General features: G+C 42.3%; 1 protein-coding gene across 3 annotated transcripts in view; it reads right to left on the bottom strand.

Annotated features, from left to right (window-relative positions):
- Positions 1-5,638: 5,638 nt before the first annotated feature.
- The window catches only part of akap11 (A kinase (PRKA) anchor protein 11), a 36,427-nt gene continuing 18,307 nt past the window's right edge, over positions 5,639-23,758 (bottom strand). For 2 of the 3 annotated variants that reach the window (XM_049593954.1, XM_049593952.1), the window contains exons 8-12: positions 23,401-23,541; positions 18,792-18,878; positions 13,007-13,053; positions 12,140-12,339; positions 5,639-9,980 (exon numbers count right to left, since the gene is read on the bottom strand). In XM_049593954.1, the coding sequence (XP_049449911.1) occupies positions 9,795-9,980; positions 12,140-12,339; positions 13,007-13,053; positions 18,792-18,878; positions 23,401-23,541 (661 nt within the window). In that variant the 3' untranslated portion in view covers positions 5,639-9,794. The remainder of the gene's footprint in view (positions 9,981-12,139; positions 12,340-13,006; positions 13,054-18,791; positions 18,879-23,400; positions 23,542-23,758) is intronic. The other variant, XM_049593953.1, reaches the window with a different exon arrangement.

Raw genomic sequence — 23,758 nt, 5'->3', positions numbered from 1 at the left:
CTATAACTCAATGACTAAAGCACCTCCAGTGATTCTGACAGCTGGGGAAAAACGTCAGTGCGTCACCTTTCATTAGACCATGCATGTACATGTACTAAAAATGAAACAAGAGGAGCTTTCGGTTTACTTTGGGCTTTGCCTTGGATTTTAGGCTGATTTTTCAGGAACAGGAAGAGGTACTATTAGAAAAAGTTGGTGTTGGACTCACAGGGCATTGGCGTTGATTTTGGAGGGGACGGTTAATATTTAGAACATGTGCATTCCCTCATTAAAAACATGACAGCAGCAGAGACATGTCTACCTTAGTGATGTACTGATTCCTCAAATTTCAGCAGATTGGGAAGAAGTGTGAGAAGCAGCTCGCAACCACATAATAAACAGAGTTTCACGAGAGTCTTTACAATGGAGATGCCTCCTTAAAAACACTATTAAACAAATACCTCTTGGATAATGAACAAATGTGTTTATATATGGGGTCGGGGTTGAGTTGGGTCTCAGTGAAATAAAACAATAAAATCACTATATCAGGCCTGTGGATGTTAAGTGATCGCTGATCAAACTAAACTCTTGCATGAAAACACCACAAAGAGTTCAGACGCAGGTGATCTAGCATAAAGGGACTCTTTAATGTTCCCTCCAGTTTTAAGATGCACTAAATCTCCCTCAAACACCACTGAATTCTCAAACATGCCCAGAGACCAGTTTCTGGCTGACAGTGTCTGCTAATATCAGATCGACTGAGGACGGCTCAGAGCACCCTGAATGTGCGTTTCCTCAGCTCTCTTAAGCCTCAAGGAAGGACGTTGTCACACCCTGATTGGCCCAGAAGGGAAATGCACCAAGCTGCTCTCTATTTTTAATTTGGAGTCAGTGCCCACACCCTGCAAAACAGGTGACCTGAATTACCCTCCGATCAACTCCGGAGGACTGTGACATCCTGCTGAAATGAACTGAAAAGGGGAAATGACAGCAGATACCAAACAATGAGGGACTGCTACAAGGTGATGCAGAAAAATCATTCATTCAAACTTTTATTTAAGACTCTTGATTCAATCACCTGAGGGAGACCCTATTTTTATGATGCCAGGCATGAACACGGCAAAACAATCACTAAGCAAACAACAAACTATTACACATATCAACTAAAACAGAGATGAAATCCAGCAAAACAACAGCAGCAATAAATGTTCGCTAAAAGCAGCAATACAGGGTGATGAACATGCTAAGGTGTACATGTATAGTTACAAGCATTTACACTCAGTTAAAACAAGATCGAGGCATTTAAACAGCCATAAAGGTGGCACAGTGTCCAAGTTTAAGGTCTCTGGCAGATTATTCCATGAATAAGGTGCACTGTAAGAGAGTGACATTATTCCTAGTTCAGCTTGGTGTATCTCTCATTACAATTAGCATATGTTTTTACTTTTGTGAAAACGACTCAGAGCTCTTGTTTTGTCCACATAATTTTTCCAAGATCAAGTCTGACCTTTGATGCCTCACTTTCATGCCAATGTGCACAAGTAATCTTGAAAACAAAGCCATCTCCGTGACAGCTGGGAAAACTCCATCTGCTGATGAAGACAACCAGACGTTGGGAGCTGGGATTGTTATTTCCTCTTCACAGGTCATAAAACATCTATATTTGTTGCACAGATACAGAGAGCAAAACACTGATCTGTGTAAAAAAACAGCCTCATTAGATACTTGATCTTTGCTGCGTGACATCACTCAATAAACCCGTCACACCTGTCATGTTTTAATTTATATTTCAAAAAGTTTATTTTGTTCAATAACCAGTGAAAATGTACATGCTGGAGTGTTTTGTTGGTTTGTACCCACACCACTTAGTAATGGGACTTTCCCAATTTATTTTTACTCTTTCTTTGCTGGGCTCAGTTGCGTGCTGCGTCCCTGGGCGCGGACACACGGACACCCTGATGATCCTGAATGTTTCCTTGTGTTGAGAATATGATAAATTAGCCAAATAAGAGAATGAAATATCTGCATGTCATGAGCCCAGACACTACACTCATGTGGTTTTATAAGGGATATTAAAGATAACATTGCTCCTCTGGCTGCTGTTTAAACTCTGAGGTGGCCTTGTTGGCTTTGAACTCTGTGTCAGGAGTGAATGTTAAGAATCTCAGGCTGCTGTCTGTGTACAGGATGAAGATTTGTCACTCAGTGGCACGGAACAGGAAATGCCAATCTCGTCATTTTCACAGTGAGCCCACTCTTCTTCTCACCAAGAGGGGACAATTTGCAGAGATTCAGATCTCCACACACCCCCACATCTCTGTTAATTTGAAGGCTTCTGGAAATGACGTCACTCGCTCAGGTCACCCACAAGCTGAGCCGACCATATCCCTGTATGGCCTCTTGTTGTCTGTCAGCCGCTCAAAAGATCAGAGATGTGCTTGTCTGACACATTCCTCGCCTCCTGTATCACGATACAGCCTGCAATTAGGTATTCCCACCTTCCCTCCTCCCTCTCTCTTTCTTCTCTTCCCTCTCCCTTCATGTCAGACAGACTCCTCCATTCATCCACTACACACAGAGCTGAACGCTGACAGGTACCCGCCATTGTAGCGAACATTACCTAATTATATATTTGTGCATGTGTGGTACGGTCTAATCACACAGCAACAAAGGCTGTTTTGTGCAGCTGTATCCAGGCATAGCCAAGAAGTGTAGCACTGTTGTTGAGACGGGCTTTAATAGACACACACATCCCTTCTGTTTCCTTTGGCACCTGCAGCACAGGGAGCAGTGAGGAGGTGGAGCAGCCCTGGCTCGTAAAGTGACAGCCTTGTAATAGGTGTGGAGGAATCACTGTAAGTTTAACTGCGGGCTGTTATCATGGAGAAACCCACCCTACATAAGCATTCTTCATGATGTTGGATTACAAGCAGAGAAGAGACAGAACTTTATATCAAAGTCTTTGATGTTTCTGATGCAGTGAATCACTGCTGCAGGTAGATAACCAGCGGCTGTACAGCTGCAGGTAATGATTAGTTTAATTTCTCACCAGACTCGTGGACTTGAATCACATGACTTGGACTTCAGTAAGACTCAGGTCATAATTTTGATGCCTTTAGACTCAACAAAATTAACACAGACCTGTAACTTCACTTAGACTTTAACATCTGTGACTCATGACTTCACCTGATCCATCCATCCATTTTCAGGCCAAGCAAAGCACCCCAGACGTCCCTCCTGCAACGTTTTCCAGCTCCTCCTGGAGGACCCCGAGGTGTTCCCAGGCCAGATGAGATATATAATCCCTCCAGTGTGTTCTAGGTCTGCTCCGGGGGCCTCCTACCAGTGGGACAGGCGTGGAACACCTCTAACAGGAGGCGCCCAGGAGGATCCTGATCAGATGCCCAAACAACCTCAGCTGACCCCTTTCGATGCGAAGGAGCAGCGACTCTACTCCTAGATTCTTTTAATTGGACCCAAAGCAGCAAGAGAAAAACTGCACTCAGTGTTTGGCAGCCTCAGCAAAATATTGGGAGTGGTGTTAGACTCTGATTTAAATTTTACTTCTCATTTGAACAAAGTCATTAAAACATCCTTTTCTCATCTTAGGAATATGAAGTCCATAGTCAGACCTTAAAGGTCACCCATAGTGCACCCAAAAATGAAACTTCAGCCATTATCTACTCACCCATATGCCGAGGGAGGCTCAGGTGAAGTTTTAGACTCCTCACATCACTTGCAGAGATCCAAGGGGAGAGGAGGTAGCAACACAACTCCACCTAATGGAGGCTGACGGCGCCCCAGATTCAAACGTCCAAAAACACATCATTGAAACCACAAAATATCTCCATACTGCTCGTCTGTAGTGATCCAAGTGTCCTGAAGCCCCGACATAAAAAGTTGTTTGGAAAAACCTCATTTGAACTCTGTTTTTAGCCTCACTGTAGCCTGTAGCTCTGACTGCCTCTCTGTGCACCACGCTCACGTGTGTGTGCTTGTGGACAAGCAGTATGGAGATATTTTGAGATTTCAATTACGTGTTTTTGGACGTTTGAATCTGGGGCGCCGTCAGCCTCCATTAGGTGGAGTTGTGTTGCTACCTCCTCTCCCCTTGGATCTCCGCAAGTGATGTGAGGAGTCTAAAACTTCACCTGAGCCTCCCTCAGCATATGGGTGAGTAGATAATGGCTGAATTTTCATTTTTGGGTGCACTATCCCTCCACTGCTTTACTGTTAAGTGTTCCTCATGTGTCCCATAAAAGTACCAGTAAGAGTGCTTTCTTTTTTTTTTATGTAACTCAAAGAACATGAGGTCATCAGAGGTGTTACAAAGTAAAATCAAAGTATATTTTTTCACTTACATCTTGGCACACAGTGGCGTTTATACACAATCTGTTTCTCCCAATATTTTGTACATTTATTAAGCTCAAGCCTTTAAATAAAAGTCTTTCCACACTGTACATTTCATTAATAACCTCCACATTGGGCCGATGTTGGAGGATCAACTTGCACCCATTTGTGAGTTATGGTTTTCCTGCTACCTGCCAAAAGTATCTTTAACATATATTTCTCTTTGTGTGAGACTGTTTCAAATGTTTTTCCATGGTTTAATGTAGTATATGAGAAGTCAAACTCAATCCACAGTCCCCTGCCAATATGGTTTTATTTTTGGGCCCAGAAAACGTGATAATGTTGGCCAGTGAGGCTCTGCATTGTCTCCAACAGAAGCCCCGGCTGTGTCGGCCTGTTTGCAGAGCTGTTGGTCTCAGAGTCAAGAAAGAGGTCCTTCCAACCAAACTCCTTCAGGGACTCTGAGTTTGCAGTAGTTGCATGTGTCTCACATCTGTCCAGTCCTTCTGTTATTTGTGTACAGTACACCATTTCTCTATTTTTTTTTTTATTTTGCAGAATGATTTGTTGAACTTTGAGCATTTCTGTTGTCTCTCAAAACTATTTTTGTTTTCTCCCAATATGTATGCATTTGAAAATACAGTAATAAGGTTGGGTTCATTTGTTTAAGCCCCTAAACTGTGAACCTCACTGTCTCTGGATATTAGAATGGCAAACACTTGGTATTTTTAAAAGTAAATTCAAGACGTATATTTACAAATCTGGCTTTTTAATTTGGAGTAACATTAAAAGTTAATTTTCAGTTTTAATCCTTTTTTTTTTAAACTTTATTTTACCTCTGCTGTCTATTTATTCAATTCTATACTTTTAGTTATGCATTTTTTATATATATTTAGTTGTTTTATTGTTGTAATTTTCTAGTTTTGCAGAACTTCAAGTAAGTTATCCTTTAAATTATGAAAAAAAAATGTAATTTACAAAACAAAACGAGCAGGATACTCTCAGTTTGAAGGAGCTAGAAGCAGAGAATGATCGGTATATTTGATTGGTAATAGACTTAAATAATTATTTGGTTAATTATTGGCTCATTTCAGTCATTTATAAATCAATAAATCAATCTTTTGACACCAATTACTAAATACGAAATGTCAAATATTTGACAACCCTGTCAGGTTCTTTCGTTGCATAAAGACTGAAGGAAACTAAATTATTTTCCATGTTTGTAAACTGAGAGATTTTATCAGAAATGCGACACCTTCACATAGTCAAACACAGGGATGTGATCTGGTCATTAAACACACACACAAAATAAGAGCACATGAAAAAGCTTTATTGTCACACCAAGCTTCAACATAAACAAATTTAGAGTTTCTGACTTCAAGCTTAGAATGTGTAAACTATTCAGCAATGCCACTAGGGAGAACAGGTAGTGAACTCACTGTTATATAACTTACATAATTTATTAAATATCTTCATTTGGCAGGATTTTACAAGGAAGCAGGAAAAAATACAGAAGTGAGTGGAGGTGAGGTACGTCTGTGGTCGGAGAGAGGCAGAAAGTAACACTGGGAACGACAGTAGCAAAACAGATATACAGTCTCTGCTTCTAAATGGAGTCTTCGCAGGTACACATTCAGCGTTCACAAACACGACAATATAGAGCTATAGGTCGTCTGGGATTCACAGGAATGTAAATAAAGAAAGGAAAGAGGAAAGAAAAGACAGGTAAGTGTTACTTCAACAACTAAACATTCACACTGGGAGGATTTGTACACTGATGCGCTCTCTTCATGTCATATCCATGACTCTTAATACATTCCTTTAATGTAAACCACTCCCTCACTTCTCAGGTTAATACTTCACTGTGTCTTCTTCTCTACTATTACTTTAACAGTAGGTATAACTTGAGTTTCACTTTGGATTCTTATTTTAAAAAATAGTGGATTTCATGATATATTCTTTTTTCTCATGTAAACAAATCATACAGGACAAACACCTTTAAGATTATATGACCATTTGGCAGCCTAGAGATTAAGCAGTGACACACAAGGCATCTGCAGAGGCCCGTAGCAAACTGTGAGGCAGTGTGGACACACACACGAATCACTGCGGCTCGATTAGTGGAGGCCAATACATTAAGAAGAAGAAGAATGTTGAGCTTTAAAAGCCAATGAAGGTTCAGCCATGCAGGTGAGCACCACCAACAACACTTAGTTTATAATAATAGATGCGAGGCTGTGGTATATTACAGTGTTTCAAACTCAAGAGCGAACGATCTGATGGAGATGTGAGAAACTCGCAGCGTCATGTCATCATCAGGTCCCTCGATAAAGAATAAATAAACAGCAAAACTAAAATGTATCCCAATGATTGTTCCTTGAGGAGGGTTTGTGCAGGGACGTTAAAAGGTTAGTTTGGATTTTTTGACGTGGGGTTGTTTGAGGTACTTATCCACAGTCATAGTGTTACATACATGTGATGACAGTTTGGAGAAGCAGACAGGAGTACCGACACAGAAGCTAAGCAATGTACTATTGCTATGTATTTTAGCCACCTAAAGAAATCAGTTTAAATGTACACTATATTTAAAATATTTTCACCGCTTTACCTCGCTGCCAGGGAGCCTCTTTCCTTTAGCACTTCATCTTCTCAACCACAGAACTTCCGTATTCGTAGGCATGAGCGTAATTTCAGCAGATGCACTGCGGCGTTTCAAAAGCGTCCCAGAAGCCAAAAAACAACCGCCTTGTCTATTTTGACATGGCTGCAGCGTGTTGCACAGAGCAAATAAAGCTTTCCTGCTAATGGGCACCGTGTGTAACAAATATTTAAAATATAAATATGAGAAAGAATGCATTTTTAAAAACTAAAACACAGCCACAAATCTTTGATCCATGTCCTTCATTACTGGACTTCAAAAGTATTAACTCTGTCTGAAGGCTACAGCACAGCAAAGCAGGAAATAACAATGATTCCAACAGACAAAAAAAGAAACCATTTAACGACCCAGCCTGCTTATTTAGTTACTTACAGTAGAGGTACAAATATCAACGAAATATGACCAAATCAACAAAATCGGCAGGTCTACAAAATCAGGCAGGCAAATTGCTCCACTGTCTTGGTGCGGCATGAAACTGTGAGGCAGACTGAACAAAACTGTGATGCAGACAAACCGCGGAAGGTGAAATTTCTCTTACAGTCAAGATGGCAGCAAAGATAACAAAAAACAGGGACTGATTCATCCCGTATCGTGCCAAACTTTAGTGGATAACAATGTATCTGTTATGGAATTAATCTGCAGATGCTCCAGTCAGTGTCTGAGCCAAGACGGAGGTCAAATTGTGACCTGCCACCTAGGGTAAGGCTCGTTGGTTTAAACCGTGCCAATTTCTGGGAAGCTCTCGGCCTCTACTAGCTGGTTAAGAGGAATGAAGAGCCAGCAGTCAATGATGTATAAAACATTCAGGTTTTTCAACAGTAATGAATCACCGCAACCACAAGAGGTCCTTAAGCATACAGTCATAAATGTGCACACAAAATATGAGGCTGATTGGTCCAGTAGTTTGCAAGAATAGCTGTAGAAAGACACAGATACACGCACTCACACACAACCAAATGTATGATCCCCTCAAGGTGGAGATAGAAATTTAAAAAGTGAGTGTTAATCACAGCGACGATGTAACGGAGACAAGAGGACACCTTTATGAACCAGGGTATAGAGAAGAACGTCTGCAGAGGGAGTTAAACTGATATTAATTTTTTTAGGTGGCTAAAACATCCTTTGCTGCTGTCCCCGTCCACAGCAGCAGAATGCATATCTTCCGTGGCGGTACTTCCCCTGCTTGTTTCTCCAAACTGGGTGCGTGCCGACTGACTTCTACTGTACGTAATACACTATCTATGGATAAGTACCTCATATGAACCCACTTCAAAAGATCTTTATCCCTTTAACTGTCTGCACAGCAGGCCGTCGATGCTGGGAGGAAATTCACAGCAGAGGCCAGGAGAGGTCTGAGGGCAGGGCTGGAAATGCCCAGCCTCTCCTCTGCTGTTTAAAAAACAAAAAAAAGTGCATCTCAGCAAGTCGCTGGTAGTGCTGCCGTGTGTGTGGACGCACACATGGGGGCTGGTGAGTAACAAGAGTGTGAGTTAGACGGATTGTGGAAGTTGTGGTCATCAGATTTCTTCATTCCACAAGGTGACTGAGGAGCGTGGGTGACATCATGTGTGAGTCCAGGCTTGAGCTATGCACATACTGTCAGTGTGTGGTTTCGGAGGTGCAGACCAGAAGGGTGTCTTTAATTACTAAGTGATCCACTATCTGCGTCACTGGATCTTCCCCTGAACTGGGCAACCGACGACCAGGAGGATCATGCACTTACTACTGACTGCAGGGGAGGAGAGTCCATTTGGCAACGTCGAGCCAACGTCATGGCTTCTTTCATAGCTTTGAGCAGCATTTCATGTTTGATTAGACATACTCTACCTTCAAAAAATATACTCTTTTTAATACCGACCGCGCTAGTAAACATCATCCACTCTAAGTACTTTACTAAGTTTGACAACCAAAGGAGATTGAGGCGAGGCAAGCAGTGTTACAGTATAGGTACAGGAATACTGGCGAGAGGCAACTTCATCAAGAGCTATCTATCATTCTGCTGCCAAACGAATGGCCCCTGTGATCATCAACGCAAAATGACAGCGTATCACAAAAGATATGGGTTTAAATTTTAATCTGTACGTATGGCAGCATATCAGTCAAATGTGACGAGTCATCAATCTGACAATAAAACTCACTCAGAGCTCCAGAGAAAAACCTCACCGCAGCAAACTGAGAATGACGAGCACAGTGATTGTGAGGGGATTAATACAATAATGGAATACTATAGGGGAATAATGCTGGAGTGTCAGATTCCCTCTGATAATACAAGGGTGTGGTGTGTGTATGTGAGCGCACAGTTGGTCTCTTAACATGTGGAAACACCACAGAGGTGAGCCGTGGGTGTGATGACATCATCCGCCCAGCAGCTGTGGGGATTCCCTAACAAAAAACACATTCTCTTTCTCTCAACTCACTGCGTTTCTGTCTGGAGCAGATGGGATGGGTCTCTCTGTCTTCCTCTTTCTGTAGCTCAAGCACAATGGCAGCGAGGTGTGAGGGCTTCGGAAGTGTAAGAGGGCGGGGAGGGACAGCTCACTAAATCAACATGTGATGTGTGCAGCCTGATCAATAAAGAAAAACTGCAACAACAAAACAGAAGGTGGAAAGAAAAATAAAATACAACAGATGTACTCTTGGTCACAGCATGCAATGCAAAACACACGCCGCCCACATTCATCAGAGTAAGTTAGATCAGCTGATTTGTATGGCGCCCTCTAGGGGCTGTGGAGTTTGCAAAGCCCTGTTTGGAACTGAGGACAGGAGAGGAGAAAGGAGAAGAGAAGGAGGAGAAGGAGGAGAGGCCTTAGGCGTGCTCCAGGAGCCACTGGAAGAGGGGGATGCGGTGAGGTTCTCTGCCCGCCTGCAGTGCCTCCTCTCTGGCCTGGCTCTGACCGTGCGCCTGACCCTCTTCACAGTAGCGCAGCAGCGTGTGCAGCAGCTCTCCCACCCTCCACTTCCTCTCCTGAAGCCTTTGGACCACCACTGGAAGCTGAAAGGGCACAAAGTCATCGTTCACTACAGTTATCAAAAAGAGGCCATCACAGCCGTGGCTTATCAATCGTAATTTAGAATTATTAGTGTGCTACGCAGCCAAGGAAGTGTCTCATTAGTTATGTCAAGTCATGTCTCGTAAAGCAGAGACGTCAAACAGTTTGGCATGGAGCCGCCTTGTTCAGCTGCCAGAGGAAATGCTGACCAAAAGGATCTTTAACTGGGACAAAGCTCACAGTTATCCTCTGACATGAGGGGTTTCTGATCTGTATTTTATTTTCAGGAATAATTTGTGGTGAAATATAAACATAGAGGAAGACTTCTAAAGATCTAGAATGGAAGGAGGAGACGTGGAAAAAGACAAAGCTCAGAAACTACCTCCTGATCAAAGATGTTTACTAAACAGAAGAGGATATAAAATTAAAGTTACAGAGAGGGCAGAGTTCCCTTTGTGGTCAGTTAAGAACAGGCACCCCGCCACTGGCGACTGACGAAGGCACAAGGTATTACTGAAGATGAGACCTTGTGATGTGTTCATTGCCCCTAACTGGCTTTCTGTCAGAAGGTATAATACTATCTGTTGAGTTTAAACATTAATCAGGAAATATATAGAAAATGCAGCAACTTAAGGCCAACGGTCAGTGAGCGCCTGCTGCACTTGTTGCATCATTGCCCCCTCGTCAGCCTCTGTCAGCTTTTTTTTTTGAGCCAATTCATCATGTTGAATCAGCATCATCAATGACTGGGCCTGTCTATGAATGAAATCACTGACTGGCAGTTCAGCTCAATGCATGAGAAGAGAGACGAAAGTACGAAAGTGAGGAAAGTAAGGGAGTGAGATCAAAACAAAGTTGTTCCATGAGGTCATATTATTGAGCCATCGAGCCATCGGTTGAAGTCTTCACAGCGTGTTCATGTGCAACTTTTTGGTTGAGACACAGTGACATCAGTCGATGCTGCAGGGGACCTTCGTCACTGCTAGTTCTTTGGAGTCATTAGTCAGACACCACCGTCATCACAACAGGCCATTTCGCTCATGGAAATTTAATGTTTTGAAATGTTTTCTTTTTGACTTTGCAGAACTGGATATTATGATTTTTTTTTCATAACAGCACTGAAAAGTGTAGATATTACAGAAAAAAGTTTTTAGCGGGTTCATTTTTCCACTCCACTGAGCTCACTGATTCATCTGGCATCATGACAATAAACAGCAGTTTCTCAGCTGAAAAAGCTATCAATCCAACGAACACCACAGGGTGACTAACAACAAGTCAACCAGGCAGGACAAACACTATTGTCACACTATTGCCAAGTTGTGTAATTGAACCAAGGAGGAGTAATAATGACAATAGCAACCATTGTAGCCAAGATAGATGCTGATATCGAGGCTGTTCTGTTCTTTTACTTTGCTCACTCCACCCTTAAAACTCAGCCAAAAAAGTATGTTGGCATAGCTACCCATCAGTGTGGACTTATAATGATGGTAGATTCAGGTGGATGCGTTCGTCTCTGGTAGCGTCATGAACAGGCGGCTCGCTCAGTGTTTGACGACCAAAATATATCATTTAATAATTTAATTAATATCATAAACATGTGGTGACTAGTCGACTAATGGCCCTAAATGACGACTATTGGTTGGCTAGGAAAATTCTTAGTTGGGGGCAGCCCTAAAAACTAGTCAGCAAGTGCACAAAGATCTAAACAGCTTGCTAGACATAATGGATAAGTGTAGAAAGGCAAACTTGACTGACAACCTAAAAACTGACAGCTGTTTGATAAATTTATTGCAACAGGTTGTGTCTATGAAGGGTTACTTGAATTCATGTAGCAGGGCTTTAGGGTACGTAACATAAAAAAGCCTGAGAACCACTGCACTATGATATATTATATAACTTAATTCACTTAATTGTTACAGTAATTCGTGTAAGTCAGCTGTTTGTCTCCACATGAAAGCTAACTGTAGTGGAAACCCGGATACCACTTTAAAAGATCGCAAACCTTTAAAACCAACATCAACAATCACAAAAATAAAGACATCTTTCATCGCAGCACTCTGACTCTGATAAAGAAAAGTGCTGATGTTATAATAATAATAATAAATACTGCAGTAATGGTGGGTTATGGTGAACATGTTCAGAACGGACTGAGGGCAATCACCTGCTGCAGCTCTCTGTCAGGACTCAGCTGGATCAGGGGGATGTCGGCCATGGAGGCTGCCGCCCACTGCAGCATGCTCCTGAGCTGAGGGTCGAGGGTCACGTGCTGAGGGCCGCGCCCGGGCTCCCTGACGTCAGAGTTCACAATGACCAGTGTGTTCCTGGGAGCCTGCACCTGAGTCCTGTCCACGCAGAGAGTCCCTGCAGCAAAGACAAAGATGGTTAAGTCAATCATGCATATTTTTATACGGCCAATTTCCATGTTTGTTTTTGCAGCCTGGCTCTTCTAAACACTGTGAATTAGTGTGTCTTCTCCAGTACATGTCAAAGACGGATACACTGATTGTAATATGTAGCAGTCCTCTGGTCCCCCAGCCCTGTTCTGTGTGGTGCCCGGTTCCCACGCTCCCACAGTACAACAGACCCAATAGGAAGCCCCCCCTCCCCCCCCCGGCCCCCTTACTGAGGGCTGCCGTAGTTTGACACTCACATACACATAACGCAGAATGACTGCCTGTGGAGGGAGTGGAGTGGTTGAATAAGCATTAGTGTGGCTGAATACGGGGGTGGTAAAATCCCCGGCTACGACACACTCAGACAGGCAGACAGACGTACGCAGCCAGCCGGAATCAAGACCAACTGTTCTCAATCTCAAGGAGCGGAAAGACCTCAAATTAGGACGAGAGGGGGCTGTTTTTTTACCCTACATATCCAACTGATGTCCATAAGTGTGCAACGTTAAATTCTTTTAATTTTGAGCCAAACTCTGCAGTAAAGTCTTGTTCACAATGCTTTTATTGCATTAGAATACCCAGCATTAGCGCAGCTGACTCTGAAGGTGAAGGTGCAGGCAGTAACGTATCCTTACCGCTGGATTCCTCTTTGACCTCGGTCTCCTTGTCCTCTGTGTTGTCACTGTTGGATGAGAAATGTCACACACAGGTTAGAGAGGAGGAAGACACGGCTGGGGCTGAGGACGCTGCATGCAAGGAGGGACAAATGACACCAAGCAGTCTGGGTAACTTTGGGATTTTTTAACCTGGACCATATTTTCCCATTTTTAAGTAACTAATGGGAAATACACATCTTTGAAATTAGTCTCGCAGTGAGTGAGAGGGCTGCAGCTCGCAGTTGCAATACAGGCTGCACTGTAACATTCTCAGTTTGCTGTAACACTGTAGTGGATGTACGTCCACTGAAAATATTTGGCTCAAAATGTTATTCTAAAGCCCTATTCAGACAGGATTAGCTTAACATGGAGATGTGGGGTAAAGTAATAATTACCAGGGATTTTAGTCCTGTCCGAGCACAGCATGTCTGTAATCATTACGGATAATGTCAGTAAAGATTACGGCAACTTTTACCTTCTGCGAACACGATCCTCTGTACAAAACGTATGTAAATATTTCGTCACTTCCTGTTAACAACCATTTTTCCACGTTTACAACTAGTTTTCCGTGTTTTTTTCGATGATGGAGGCGCTTGAAGAAGCATTCGGTGTTGTTGGCAGTCGTGATAGTGGACATTCTTCTAATGATCGCACAGCCCTATGTGGGAGACCAATCAAAAAGGTTGAGAAGAAAGCACTTTTCAGAGCCACAAGACTTCTGGTTGTGTTAGGTAGGCCTAATATAAATCCAAACTGCTAATTGTTGTGTACACACAATCCTGATCATGGGCAGTATTTCATATTGGGCTAATCATTAATTATTATTACACATACAGGAAGCAACGTAGCACGCACATGCCGACAGGGAGGTGACGCCAGGGTGCAAACCGAGTTACCACTCCCATCTCTGGTAGAATTCCGTTGATTTCTTGTCCCATGCGAATCGGACATTTATATAACAGACATCCTGTGGTAAACTGACATTAGTCCACATCCCTAATGCATGCTAAAAAGGTCTATCTCTGTAAGGATCCTTCCCATAATGCTGTCAGACACTTTGAATGATAGTTCAAGTCTGTCAAGCAATTTTAGTGGATTTAAATTGACAGTGCACGAATGCCCTGAGTGGTTACATTGCAGCCTGTGTCGCTCACTACTGGACTAATTTCAAAAATTGCTGTTACCATTAGTCATTACACACAGAAACATGGGAAAATAGGGTCCAGGTTGAAAATTACCTAACTTACCCTTTAAGCTAACAGCCTTTGATATAAGCATAGCATGAATTCAGAAACCACACTTGCTGCAATCAAAGTAATCCTAATCAAAAGACACCTTACACACACACACAGGGGACTATGTTGCATATTTCCCGTCGATGTTTCTTTGAAACTATGTTCCAGTAAATTTACTTTTCTGCTTCAGTGTCTTTTGTCAGTTAAGACACAATGACTAAGAGCACTTCTAGATCAGTGTGAAAGTGGAGTTTTCCATTCTGAAAATCTACTCAATATCCCTTATGTCAATCGTGCAAATATTTGCTGTGTGACGTGCCAACAGGTAAACAGTCATTTCTCCACTTTATAAGATTGTTAATCACAGTGTTGTTGACACAGCCCACGGCTACAGACACTTAGACTCTGCTCAATATGATGTAGGGATATTACTCGCCTTCCAGAAGGAGGAGGACGCCTACGAAGGCTTTTCACATTTACTGTTTTTATGAATAGGATCATGAAGCAGCGATGTCAAAGCAGAGGTGAGGACTAAGAACTAAGACAGACGGGGCAGAACCAACAAGTCATGCACTAAAGCTGCAGCTGGTAACTTTTATAAATATAGGTTTACGTCACATTTGATAAAACTGTCACTATAATCAAGTTGTGCATGAGACAGATAGTGTTAAAAAATCATGCTCCTCCTCTTTGTAGTGCTTCTAATGGCATTTTCAAGGATCCACCGCACGTGAACGACAACAACCAATCAGAGCCGATGAGTCTCTAATGCAGCTGTCAATCAGTGCTCGGAAACTGCGGTCAAACTCTCAATCTAGGCAGTGCCGATCAAATATGAATCAAGATTCTGTTACTGCCTCGAATGTTCTCAGAAACATATTTTACTGTCCTGTTTAGCTGCAAGATGAGAAAGTTTGTGACCGGCTGCAGGGGCGGGAAACAACGGAAAACAGATGAGTAAGTAAATATGAGGAACTAAATTGTTTTTTAAAATACAGTTACTACCTTTAACAATATATAACGTGGAGGGACTACTTACCAAGTGTCAGTTTGACTGCATTATTTTCTATTTCTAACCGGCCGCAAGTGACGCAGCGCTGACATTTTGAGCTGAACTTTCACCAGACGCCCTGTTTCTATTTATACCCGTCACTCACTTTCAAAGTTCTGAGGAACATCTGATTCATGAAGTTGAAATGAAGAGTTATCTTCACAACACCTCCTCAATTAACTGTAAAAAGCTAAATACAGTGGCAGCTGGCTGGAGTGAGATCACCAGGGAGCTGAATGTTTCTGGTAATGACTATCACTGATAAAAACTTCTTACTGTTGGCTATATTCAGTAATCTGTTGGGGAATACCTTTTAAAAGTAACACTCCCAACAGTTTAACGAGCAGCGACTGATGTGACTGACAGCTGCATCAAGACTCTTCGGCTCTGATTGGATGTTTTTGTTAAGCCGCAGTGGATTCTTGCAAGGAATGTGATTTTACCAAAGACTGTCTGTCTCATTGTACTGTGCGGATATACTGACAATTTCATTTAATATGACTTTTTTTAAGTTACAAAGTGTAGCTTTAAAAGGATAACACCAGTGTAAATTAGTTTTATCTAACATCCATGACCGTTAATGACACCGTGAACACCGTACAAACCCACCAGTGTGTTTGCTGCGAATAGCAACTGTTAAGAAATTTTTTTTTTCTTTTAAAATCAAAGTTCAACAAAAACTAGCTCATGGTGACAAACTGGAGCCTTGACTAGCACAACCTGCTGTAGAGGAGAGAGTTTTGGTTAATTTTTCTTTACGTACCTATCTCAGAAGTTTTAAACTGTCATGTTTAGAAGTAGCTAAACCACAAAAATGAGGGAAACCTGCCACCTAATGGTGACACTGAACTGGCCATCTGCTATTTGCTGATCCTCAGTGCTGAATGATGTGATATTTGGTGAAGAGTGGGTGACAAATTAAATTCCTCTGCAGAGAATGTGAAAGTACATCACACTTTGTGGGATGGGGCGCCATCTTGTGAGGTATGCGATATATGTATATTTCTATTACCAAAGTGTTATAATTCATAATGCCCCAAGTATGTGAGTGGCGATAGTGCATTGGGGTCTGTGATCCAGCCCCGGGCTGTAAGGTCATATGGACCTATGTTTTCTTTTTTTAAAATCAGATTAGTTTGTCCAAAAATTGTTGCTTGGCCACAGCCAAAACATTAAAACCACCACTGACAGCTGAAGTGAATAACATTGATCTTCTTGTTACAATTCACTGCTCTGCTGGGAAACCTTTGGTTCTGGCATTCATGTGGATGCCACTTGACATGCTCCACTGACCCAAACACTGTTGCAGACCAAGCTGCCCCCCAATAGCAAGAGCACTCTCCAGTGGCAGTGCCCCCCCAGTGAGAAAATGTGCCATGCCAAAAAGTGCCAACTACTCAGGAATGGCTTGAGGAACGTAACAAAGAGGTGTCAACCTTGCCTCCGAATCCCCCACATCCTAATCCCATCGAGCATCTATGGGACGTGCTGCTACCCCAACTTACGACTCACAGGACTTAACGGATTCACGCCAATGGCCCAGTGCCAGACACCACAGGACATGCCCAGAGGTCCTGTGTCCACGCCACAAAAGGTCAGAGCCAAGTCCAATTCAAGGAGGCCCCACTGGGGATGGAAGGGGAACAGGAAAATCCTGCAGATGCTTGATCCAATCGAGATCTGGGGAATTCTGAGGCCAGGCCGACGCCTTGAGCTCTTTGTCACATTCCTTGGGCTATTCCTGAGCAGTTTGTATTGTGTGGCACGGTGCATTGTCCTGCTGGGGAGTGCCACTGCCATGAGGGAGGTTACTTCGTCTGCAACAGTGTTTGGCTGTCTTAAGTGCTATATCGTAGGCAACTGGACTTACTTGAGTTTCTTGAAGACATTTCACATCTGATCCAAGAGGATGACTCACATGTGACCTTAACAACTCTCAAAGGGTTCACACCCACACAGAGTTTAAAGCCTGCGACTCCGTACCAGTCTGTTAGAAGTAAAGAAGCCTCTTGGATGAAAGGTGAAACGTCTTCAAGAAACTCAAGCAAGTCCAGTTAGCTATGATATGGCAATTAAGACTACCATGTCCTGGATGACTGAGTATCTTCACCAGCAGTGTTTGGGTGGGTGGAGTGCATCAAGTGGCGTCTACATGAGCGCCAGGACCAAAGGTTTCCCTGCAGAACATTGCATTGTAACAAGATGATCACTTTTATTCACTTAACCTGTCAGTGGTTTTAATGTTTTGGTGGATCGGTGTAAGACATTTTGCTTGTTGCAGTCTACAGATCAAAGCCCAGGCATCAGCAGATGAGCAGTCCAGCAGGCTTCACATGAATGTGGATTTGTGTTTAGGTTACGCTATAATGTAGACTGCTTTTATTTTCTCTGTTTCTCTACAGCTACATTTTTCCAGTGCAAGTTTTAGCCTTTTCCAGGGTTAACAAATCTCTATGATTTGCATGTTCTAGAGAGCCACTGGTTTCAGCATCAACATGCATTAACTTGCTCGAGATCGGCTCATTACAGTGCATGTTTTGTCAATTGTTTTGTCATGCAGTTGTAATTTACTGATTGCCTTGTTGGTGCACTCAGATGTCTGTGGGAAGCTCTGACATCTCAGCTGCCAAACAGAACTGAACTCATGTACCATGTTGATGGAAAATAAAACCCCCGAAAACATGGAAGTTGTTTAAAGGACAACATAAACGTGGCAGCGTTTAAAAGATCGCTGTTCAGTGGCGGACTCTCTTGACCTCAAATGATACTGGGGTTTCCTACAAGCGCATGTTGATTGATAGTTCTGCAGTGCCATGAGCTGAAACAAGCGGCTGCATGGATGGAAGCAAAAACACATTCGCCAGCCTGAGAAAACAACGCTATGTTTATAAATGGCTGGCAGTACGGATTACATTTGTCAGTGCTGCAGTATATCTCTCTGGGTATGTTGTTTTAAATGAATCAGAGCAACACCTGCAGGACTAACATCTGAAGCTATAGGTGGGTTTGAACTGTGAAACAACATTAATGCAATAATAATAACAATAATGTAATATAATAACACAACAAAATATCTTTTAAAGCAACAACATCACATGAAAGCCGTGCAGAAGCAGCCAAACTTGAGCAATACATTGCATGCAGACGTTAGCATCAACAAGCATATGCCATGTCAAGCCTATTTAAATTTAGAACTTTGTGTGGTCATGCAAGGGCATGGTGGTTCCTAGTATGAGACAAAGCATAAATCAAAATACCATTGTCCAATCTTGTAAATTATTTTCATATGATGAAGCAATTCCCTGGTTCCAATTTTGTGCTGAGATTTTCCACTGACGGATCTGTTACATGCTTCCTTACTTACTTTTGGCTTCATAGTAAATCCAATTACTCAACTATTTCTTTGTCTCATTCTGGGTGAACCCCGCAAGTCTCACGGGGCATCTAAGGTCACTGTGTCAACCAGGCGCTGACCAACCTGTCAGAGGGAGAGAATGACATGCGCTCCTCACACGCCTCCCCCTCCAGGCCCAGACTGCTCCAGCTACTGCTGTTCCCATTGCTGCTGGAGAGAGAAGGCAAGTAATGCACCACTATAACACTATCAGGAAAAGATCAGGATGTAATAAGCAGTATCATCCTATTTGCTACAGTGACCACGTCTACTAGGGATGAGTGAGTACACCATCATCTGTATATCTGTCTGTATCCGTTTAACCAACTAAATCATCTGTATCTGAACTCAAAGTGGACAGAGTTTAGACTGTAAGTGGGTGGGATTTAGATTAAAAGTGGCAGAAGTTGATATTTTTAGCCTAAAATTAAGATGGGTTGATCAGAGCTTGCTATATTTATTATTTCATAGAAAACCATTTACATACAACACTCTAAGAATTGAACTATCGGTCGTTTTTTTAATCAATAGAGTGAGATTGAACACAGGTACCCAAATGAGGATTTCCACTCATCACGAGTACAGATATTGATATATTTTACTCGTGTACAGTAGTACTTGTATTTGTTCAAAGTATGTTAACTGTACTCATTTTAATTTGAGTATTCAGCTCAACCCTAACATCTACCACGTACAGTGTTCCCACAAATTTTATCAAAGAATTTCCAAAACTTTGTGGCGGTGAAGATTACATATTGCGACCAGCTAAAACTTCTCCTGGTTAGAACTCCTTCAGTGTTCGGAGGGTTTTACCGAGAGCCAAATAATCCGCAAAGGTCTCTTCTTCTCAAAAACAAACAGACCAGGTGATTTAAACCAGTAAAACACTGAATAGGGAAGTTTCACGTTACAGATGAGTTTCTCCAACGCTGTTTGGCAGGTCGGAGATGGACGGCTCGCCCACAACATGCTATCATGTACTCACCTTTTTTCAGATCTAGACATTCAGGAGGTTTTAGCGAGAGCCGAATTATCCACAGAGGTCTCTTCCTCTCCACAACAAACGGACACAGTGATTTGAACCATTACAAACACTGAGTAAAGCAGTTTCACTTTATAAATCAGTGTTTTTTTTGGATGCTGCCCAAAGTGGAGGGGCTTCTAACTCAATGGCGGATTTGAAAACACAAATGGCCCTATCTAGAGCCAGTGTTTGATTTGTCTGTTCTGGGCTACTGTAGAAACATGGTGGTGCAACATGGCGATCTCCGATGAGAACCTGCTCCCTGTGTAGATATAAACTTCTCATTCTAGGTGACGAAAGCGTAACATTTCTTATTTTCACATATATTCAATTTCTGCCAATACATCTCTCTAAATCTTACACACTGGACCTTTAATTTGTGTGTGGACATTCCTGCCACCAACTAGGTGCACATGTCAACAGACCAGATGGCACATACAGGCAGGTACTTTGCAAAATATCAAGGCCACGCCTCTTTTTTGGGGGATAGAAAACCTTAGATCCTGTAGATATCAATGCAATTTGACATGGCTTATGATTTTAACACGTTTGTATGCATTTATGTCTTGTTAAACAAACGCTATTTGTTAACATAAAAAATACTAGCATATTTCTTATAGATAGATGCGTGGATCATGATCTTGGTTTCATTAGGCTAAGTGTTGTCTGTGAATAACCAACCAAATGTTAATAGCCAACTGTTTCATTGAGGCTGAGATCTAGTTGGAGACGACAGTCTCATGCTGCTATATTGTGTAACTGTACTGCAGCAGTCTCCCACTCAGGCTAACATTAGCCCTCCATTAGTAGTAACTGTCCTCAATGTCATTTAGAGATTTACAATATTAAACAGTGAATATTGCGCCTCCAATCTCGGTGTGAAAGCTTTGGTTAACCTGCTGCACAAAAGCTTTCTGGTATTGTCCTGTTTCTTTTCTTATGTGACAGCACGCGGCCTTGGAGATGACACAATGCTGGCCTGGTCTATGTGTATCATGCAATACTAGTAACGTTTTACTTACGCAAACAATAACCAAACAATAGCCAAAACAATATATATTCAAAACTTTTCAAAGACATTCTGCTAATTCCAAATATTTTCGGGTTTTTCCAGGAATGCCCGTGGGAACCCTGTATGCAGCTTCAACAAACACTTGTCAGGTTGATGACCATTTCTGGCATTTGGAATAATCCTTTAAATTACAGGTGAGGCTTACAGACAGGGGATTCTCTTAATGATGCAGATTTTTCCACCATGCATCCCACTCTATCATCTGTCATGTTGTTCCAGACAATTTGTTGCTGAAGGCTTCAAACGTGAGATCATTACATTCTTGTCCTCATATAATCCCACTAATCTTGTGGGTTCCACCAGGACAACCGGCTGGCAATAGAAGCACAACAACTCTCTCTGTAATTAGTCAATGATTAGCGTGCTGGCTGGAACCTGCACACTGTGGCGTGCAGCGCTCTCAGTGAGGTTGAAGGGAGGAACATTTCTGATATCTAAAAATACCTGTGTTAATCTGCATTACCTCAGCTAACAGCTTTCTCCCTGCGGTCTGAGTGAACGACACGTGGTGAGAGCTCGATCATTTAGTCAATCATCATGCTCGATGTCTTAATGAGGCTTCAGAGGTGGTTTTTCTTCCCCTTCCGTTATTTCACATGCTGAGCGGATATGGTTGCAGTGGGCTTTGAAGAGAGTCTAATGAATTACACATGGTGGACTTTGTTCCTGTAGAAACACTGCCTGAAGTGAAGAGAGCACTCAAAGACACACCTTTAGAAAATATTATGATACATTAACTTGGCCCTCGTGGCTAAAATAACTAGCAGCTAACGCATTGTGTTTTTTCAGTATCTCAGGAAACAATCTCAAATGTTGTCAGTTTTGCCTCCATAGAGATGAAAATCTTTGCCAGAAATGTCAACACCCGGATTCCCTGAGGCTGGAGATTCGTATGAGACCATGTCACCTCAAGGCCTGATACTCAGACTCACTCACTCTCCCACCCGCTCCTTGTTTTTCCACATACATTGTATGTAAATAGTGACAATGTCCATCCAAGAACAGAGGGCCAACTCTGTCACAACTACTACTTGGTGCTTATCCCTGTGGTGGATTTCACAAACTTTCTGAGAAGATGTTGGCAGCAGAGACGGCTACATAAAATCTTAAACAATATATCCGTTAGAGGTCACGTATGATGCAACAGTTGCGCAAATCAAGAGAAAATTGCATTTTGGCGGTAAAGTCTGAATGAGATTCCCAAACAATATACTGTGCCCTGTGCTGACTTTGGGAAACCTCCCATCTAGATTCGACCACAGGAGAGTCCTGCTAGAAACTATCCAACAACATCTGCAACAAAAGAGTGTTTCTTCTCTGGGTCTGAGGAGATCGACAGCACAATTGACGCGGACAAATAAAACGTTTATTCTCATTCTTCAAGTCCTGAGTCCACGACTACAGAAAAATAAATTCTAGTCTCTCACTAAAATATTGAATCCCCAGAAGATTCAACTGCTGCAACCCACTGCTTAGATCCTCACCTGCGACCAGTTCTCAAGTTCTTATCTTAATAATACCTTACATTGTGTTATCTTTACAAAATATCTTTTACGACCCACAATTAGACTGTCTACATTTTAAGATCTAACGAAGAAACACAGTAGGATTGGGTGGGGGGTGTTACATCGCTGCATGTCGGGCAACTTGGGCTGCATTGACTCCAAATCAGGCATTGCCGCGTTGAGCCACAGCGTTGTTTGGTAGTGTGGGAGTGTCACTTAAGCCGCGTTTCCTCTGAACACATTCAATATAGTACCCTTAGAGCCAGTACGAAGCGTACGGACAAGAAACTGGAGCCTACATCTGTTTAGCGTGTCCACTAGGCTTAGGCGGTAACACTGAATTACGGTATACCAGGGTACTGAAAAATCCTGATGGTATAATTTTCCTCATACTGGAGAGGCTGTACTAAGGATGTTTAGCATGTAGTGCACATCATGCTCCTCCAGAGGTCAGTGTGGTGAGGCAGGCACCTGAGCTGACTGCGAGTGGTGGAGATAAACATAACAGGATCAATTGAAAATAGCCGGCCATGTCGTTCCCGCCATAGCAGAGAGGACAGAGAGACGGCAAAGAAAGCAGCTTATTTTCACATCTAACTCTGTGGATTAAGGGTTTATTTCCACCAAACCAGAGTTGGCGATTGTTGGAACAATGGAACTAACTAACTAAAGGACTAACAAGACTAACCAATACGGTTTTGGTGAGTTTTATTTTGTTTCTGTTGAGTTTGAATGAAAAGTGTTTCACTGTGAGTTAATGAGGCAATTTAGCCTGGGGTAGTTCTGTGAAAGAGAGAAACTGGAATCTAAAAAGTGTACAGTTGTATTTCTCTGTTAAATAAAGAAAATAGATTAAGATTAAAAAAAAATGTTTTTTTGACTTTTGCGAGTTTTTTTTGTGTATTTATTAAAGTCAGTGTTTCCCCTACCATTATATTAGGGGGGCGGCCCGTTTTAGTGTCTTGTAATCTGCAAACGTGTGTTCGTTATCACCACTAGAGTAGAGTACTGACAGAAAGGAATACAGCAGCAGTGTGGTCTACGTGTAACTGGATATGGGGTGCTACGTATGAGAAAGCTAGTAATGTATACCTGTCACTGAGGTGGAGGAAGCTGCTGTTGTCATCTGGGTGCTCGTCCTCGAAGCTCAGGTTAGACCAGCTGCCCAGACTGTCATCTCCGACACTCAGCTGCTGGGACACAGAGGACTCAGTGGCTTCCCGACCTGGAAAGCTAAAAGCACAGAGAGATGGAAGAAGACAAAAAGGAGGCTTTAAAAATCATGCCAATATTTACACTCACAAAGTCATGATTACAATCATCACAATGTATTAAAATGGGAACATTAAATAAGAAATAAATATGAAATAGCTTTAAAGCAACATTTTTAGAAATATAATATGTGTGCATGGCCCAACCATAGGAACATTCAGTATGGTCATGACAGAAC

Source organism: Epinephelus fuscoguttatus, linkage group LG13 (assembly GCF_011397635.1).
Source record: "Epinephelus fuscoguttatus linkage group LG13, E.fuscoguttatus.final_Chr_v1".
Taxonomy (NCBI): Eukaryota; Metazoa; Chordata; class Actinopteri; order Perciformes; family Serranidae; genus Epinephelus; species Epinephelus fuscoguttatus.
This window is presented reverse-complemented; position numbering and strand designations above follow the sequence as displayed.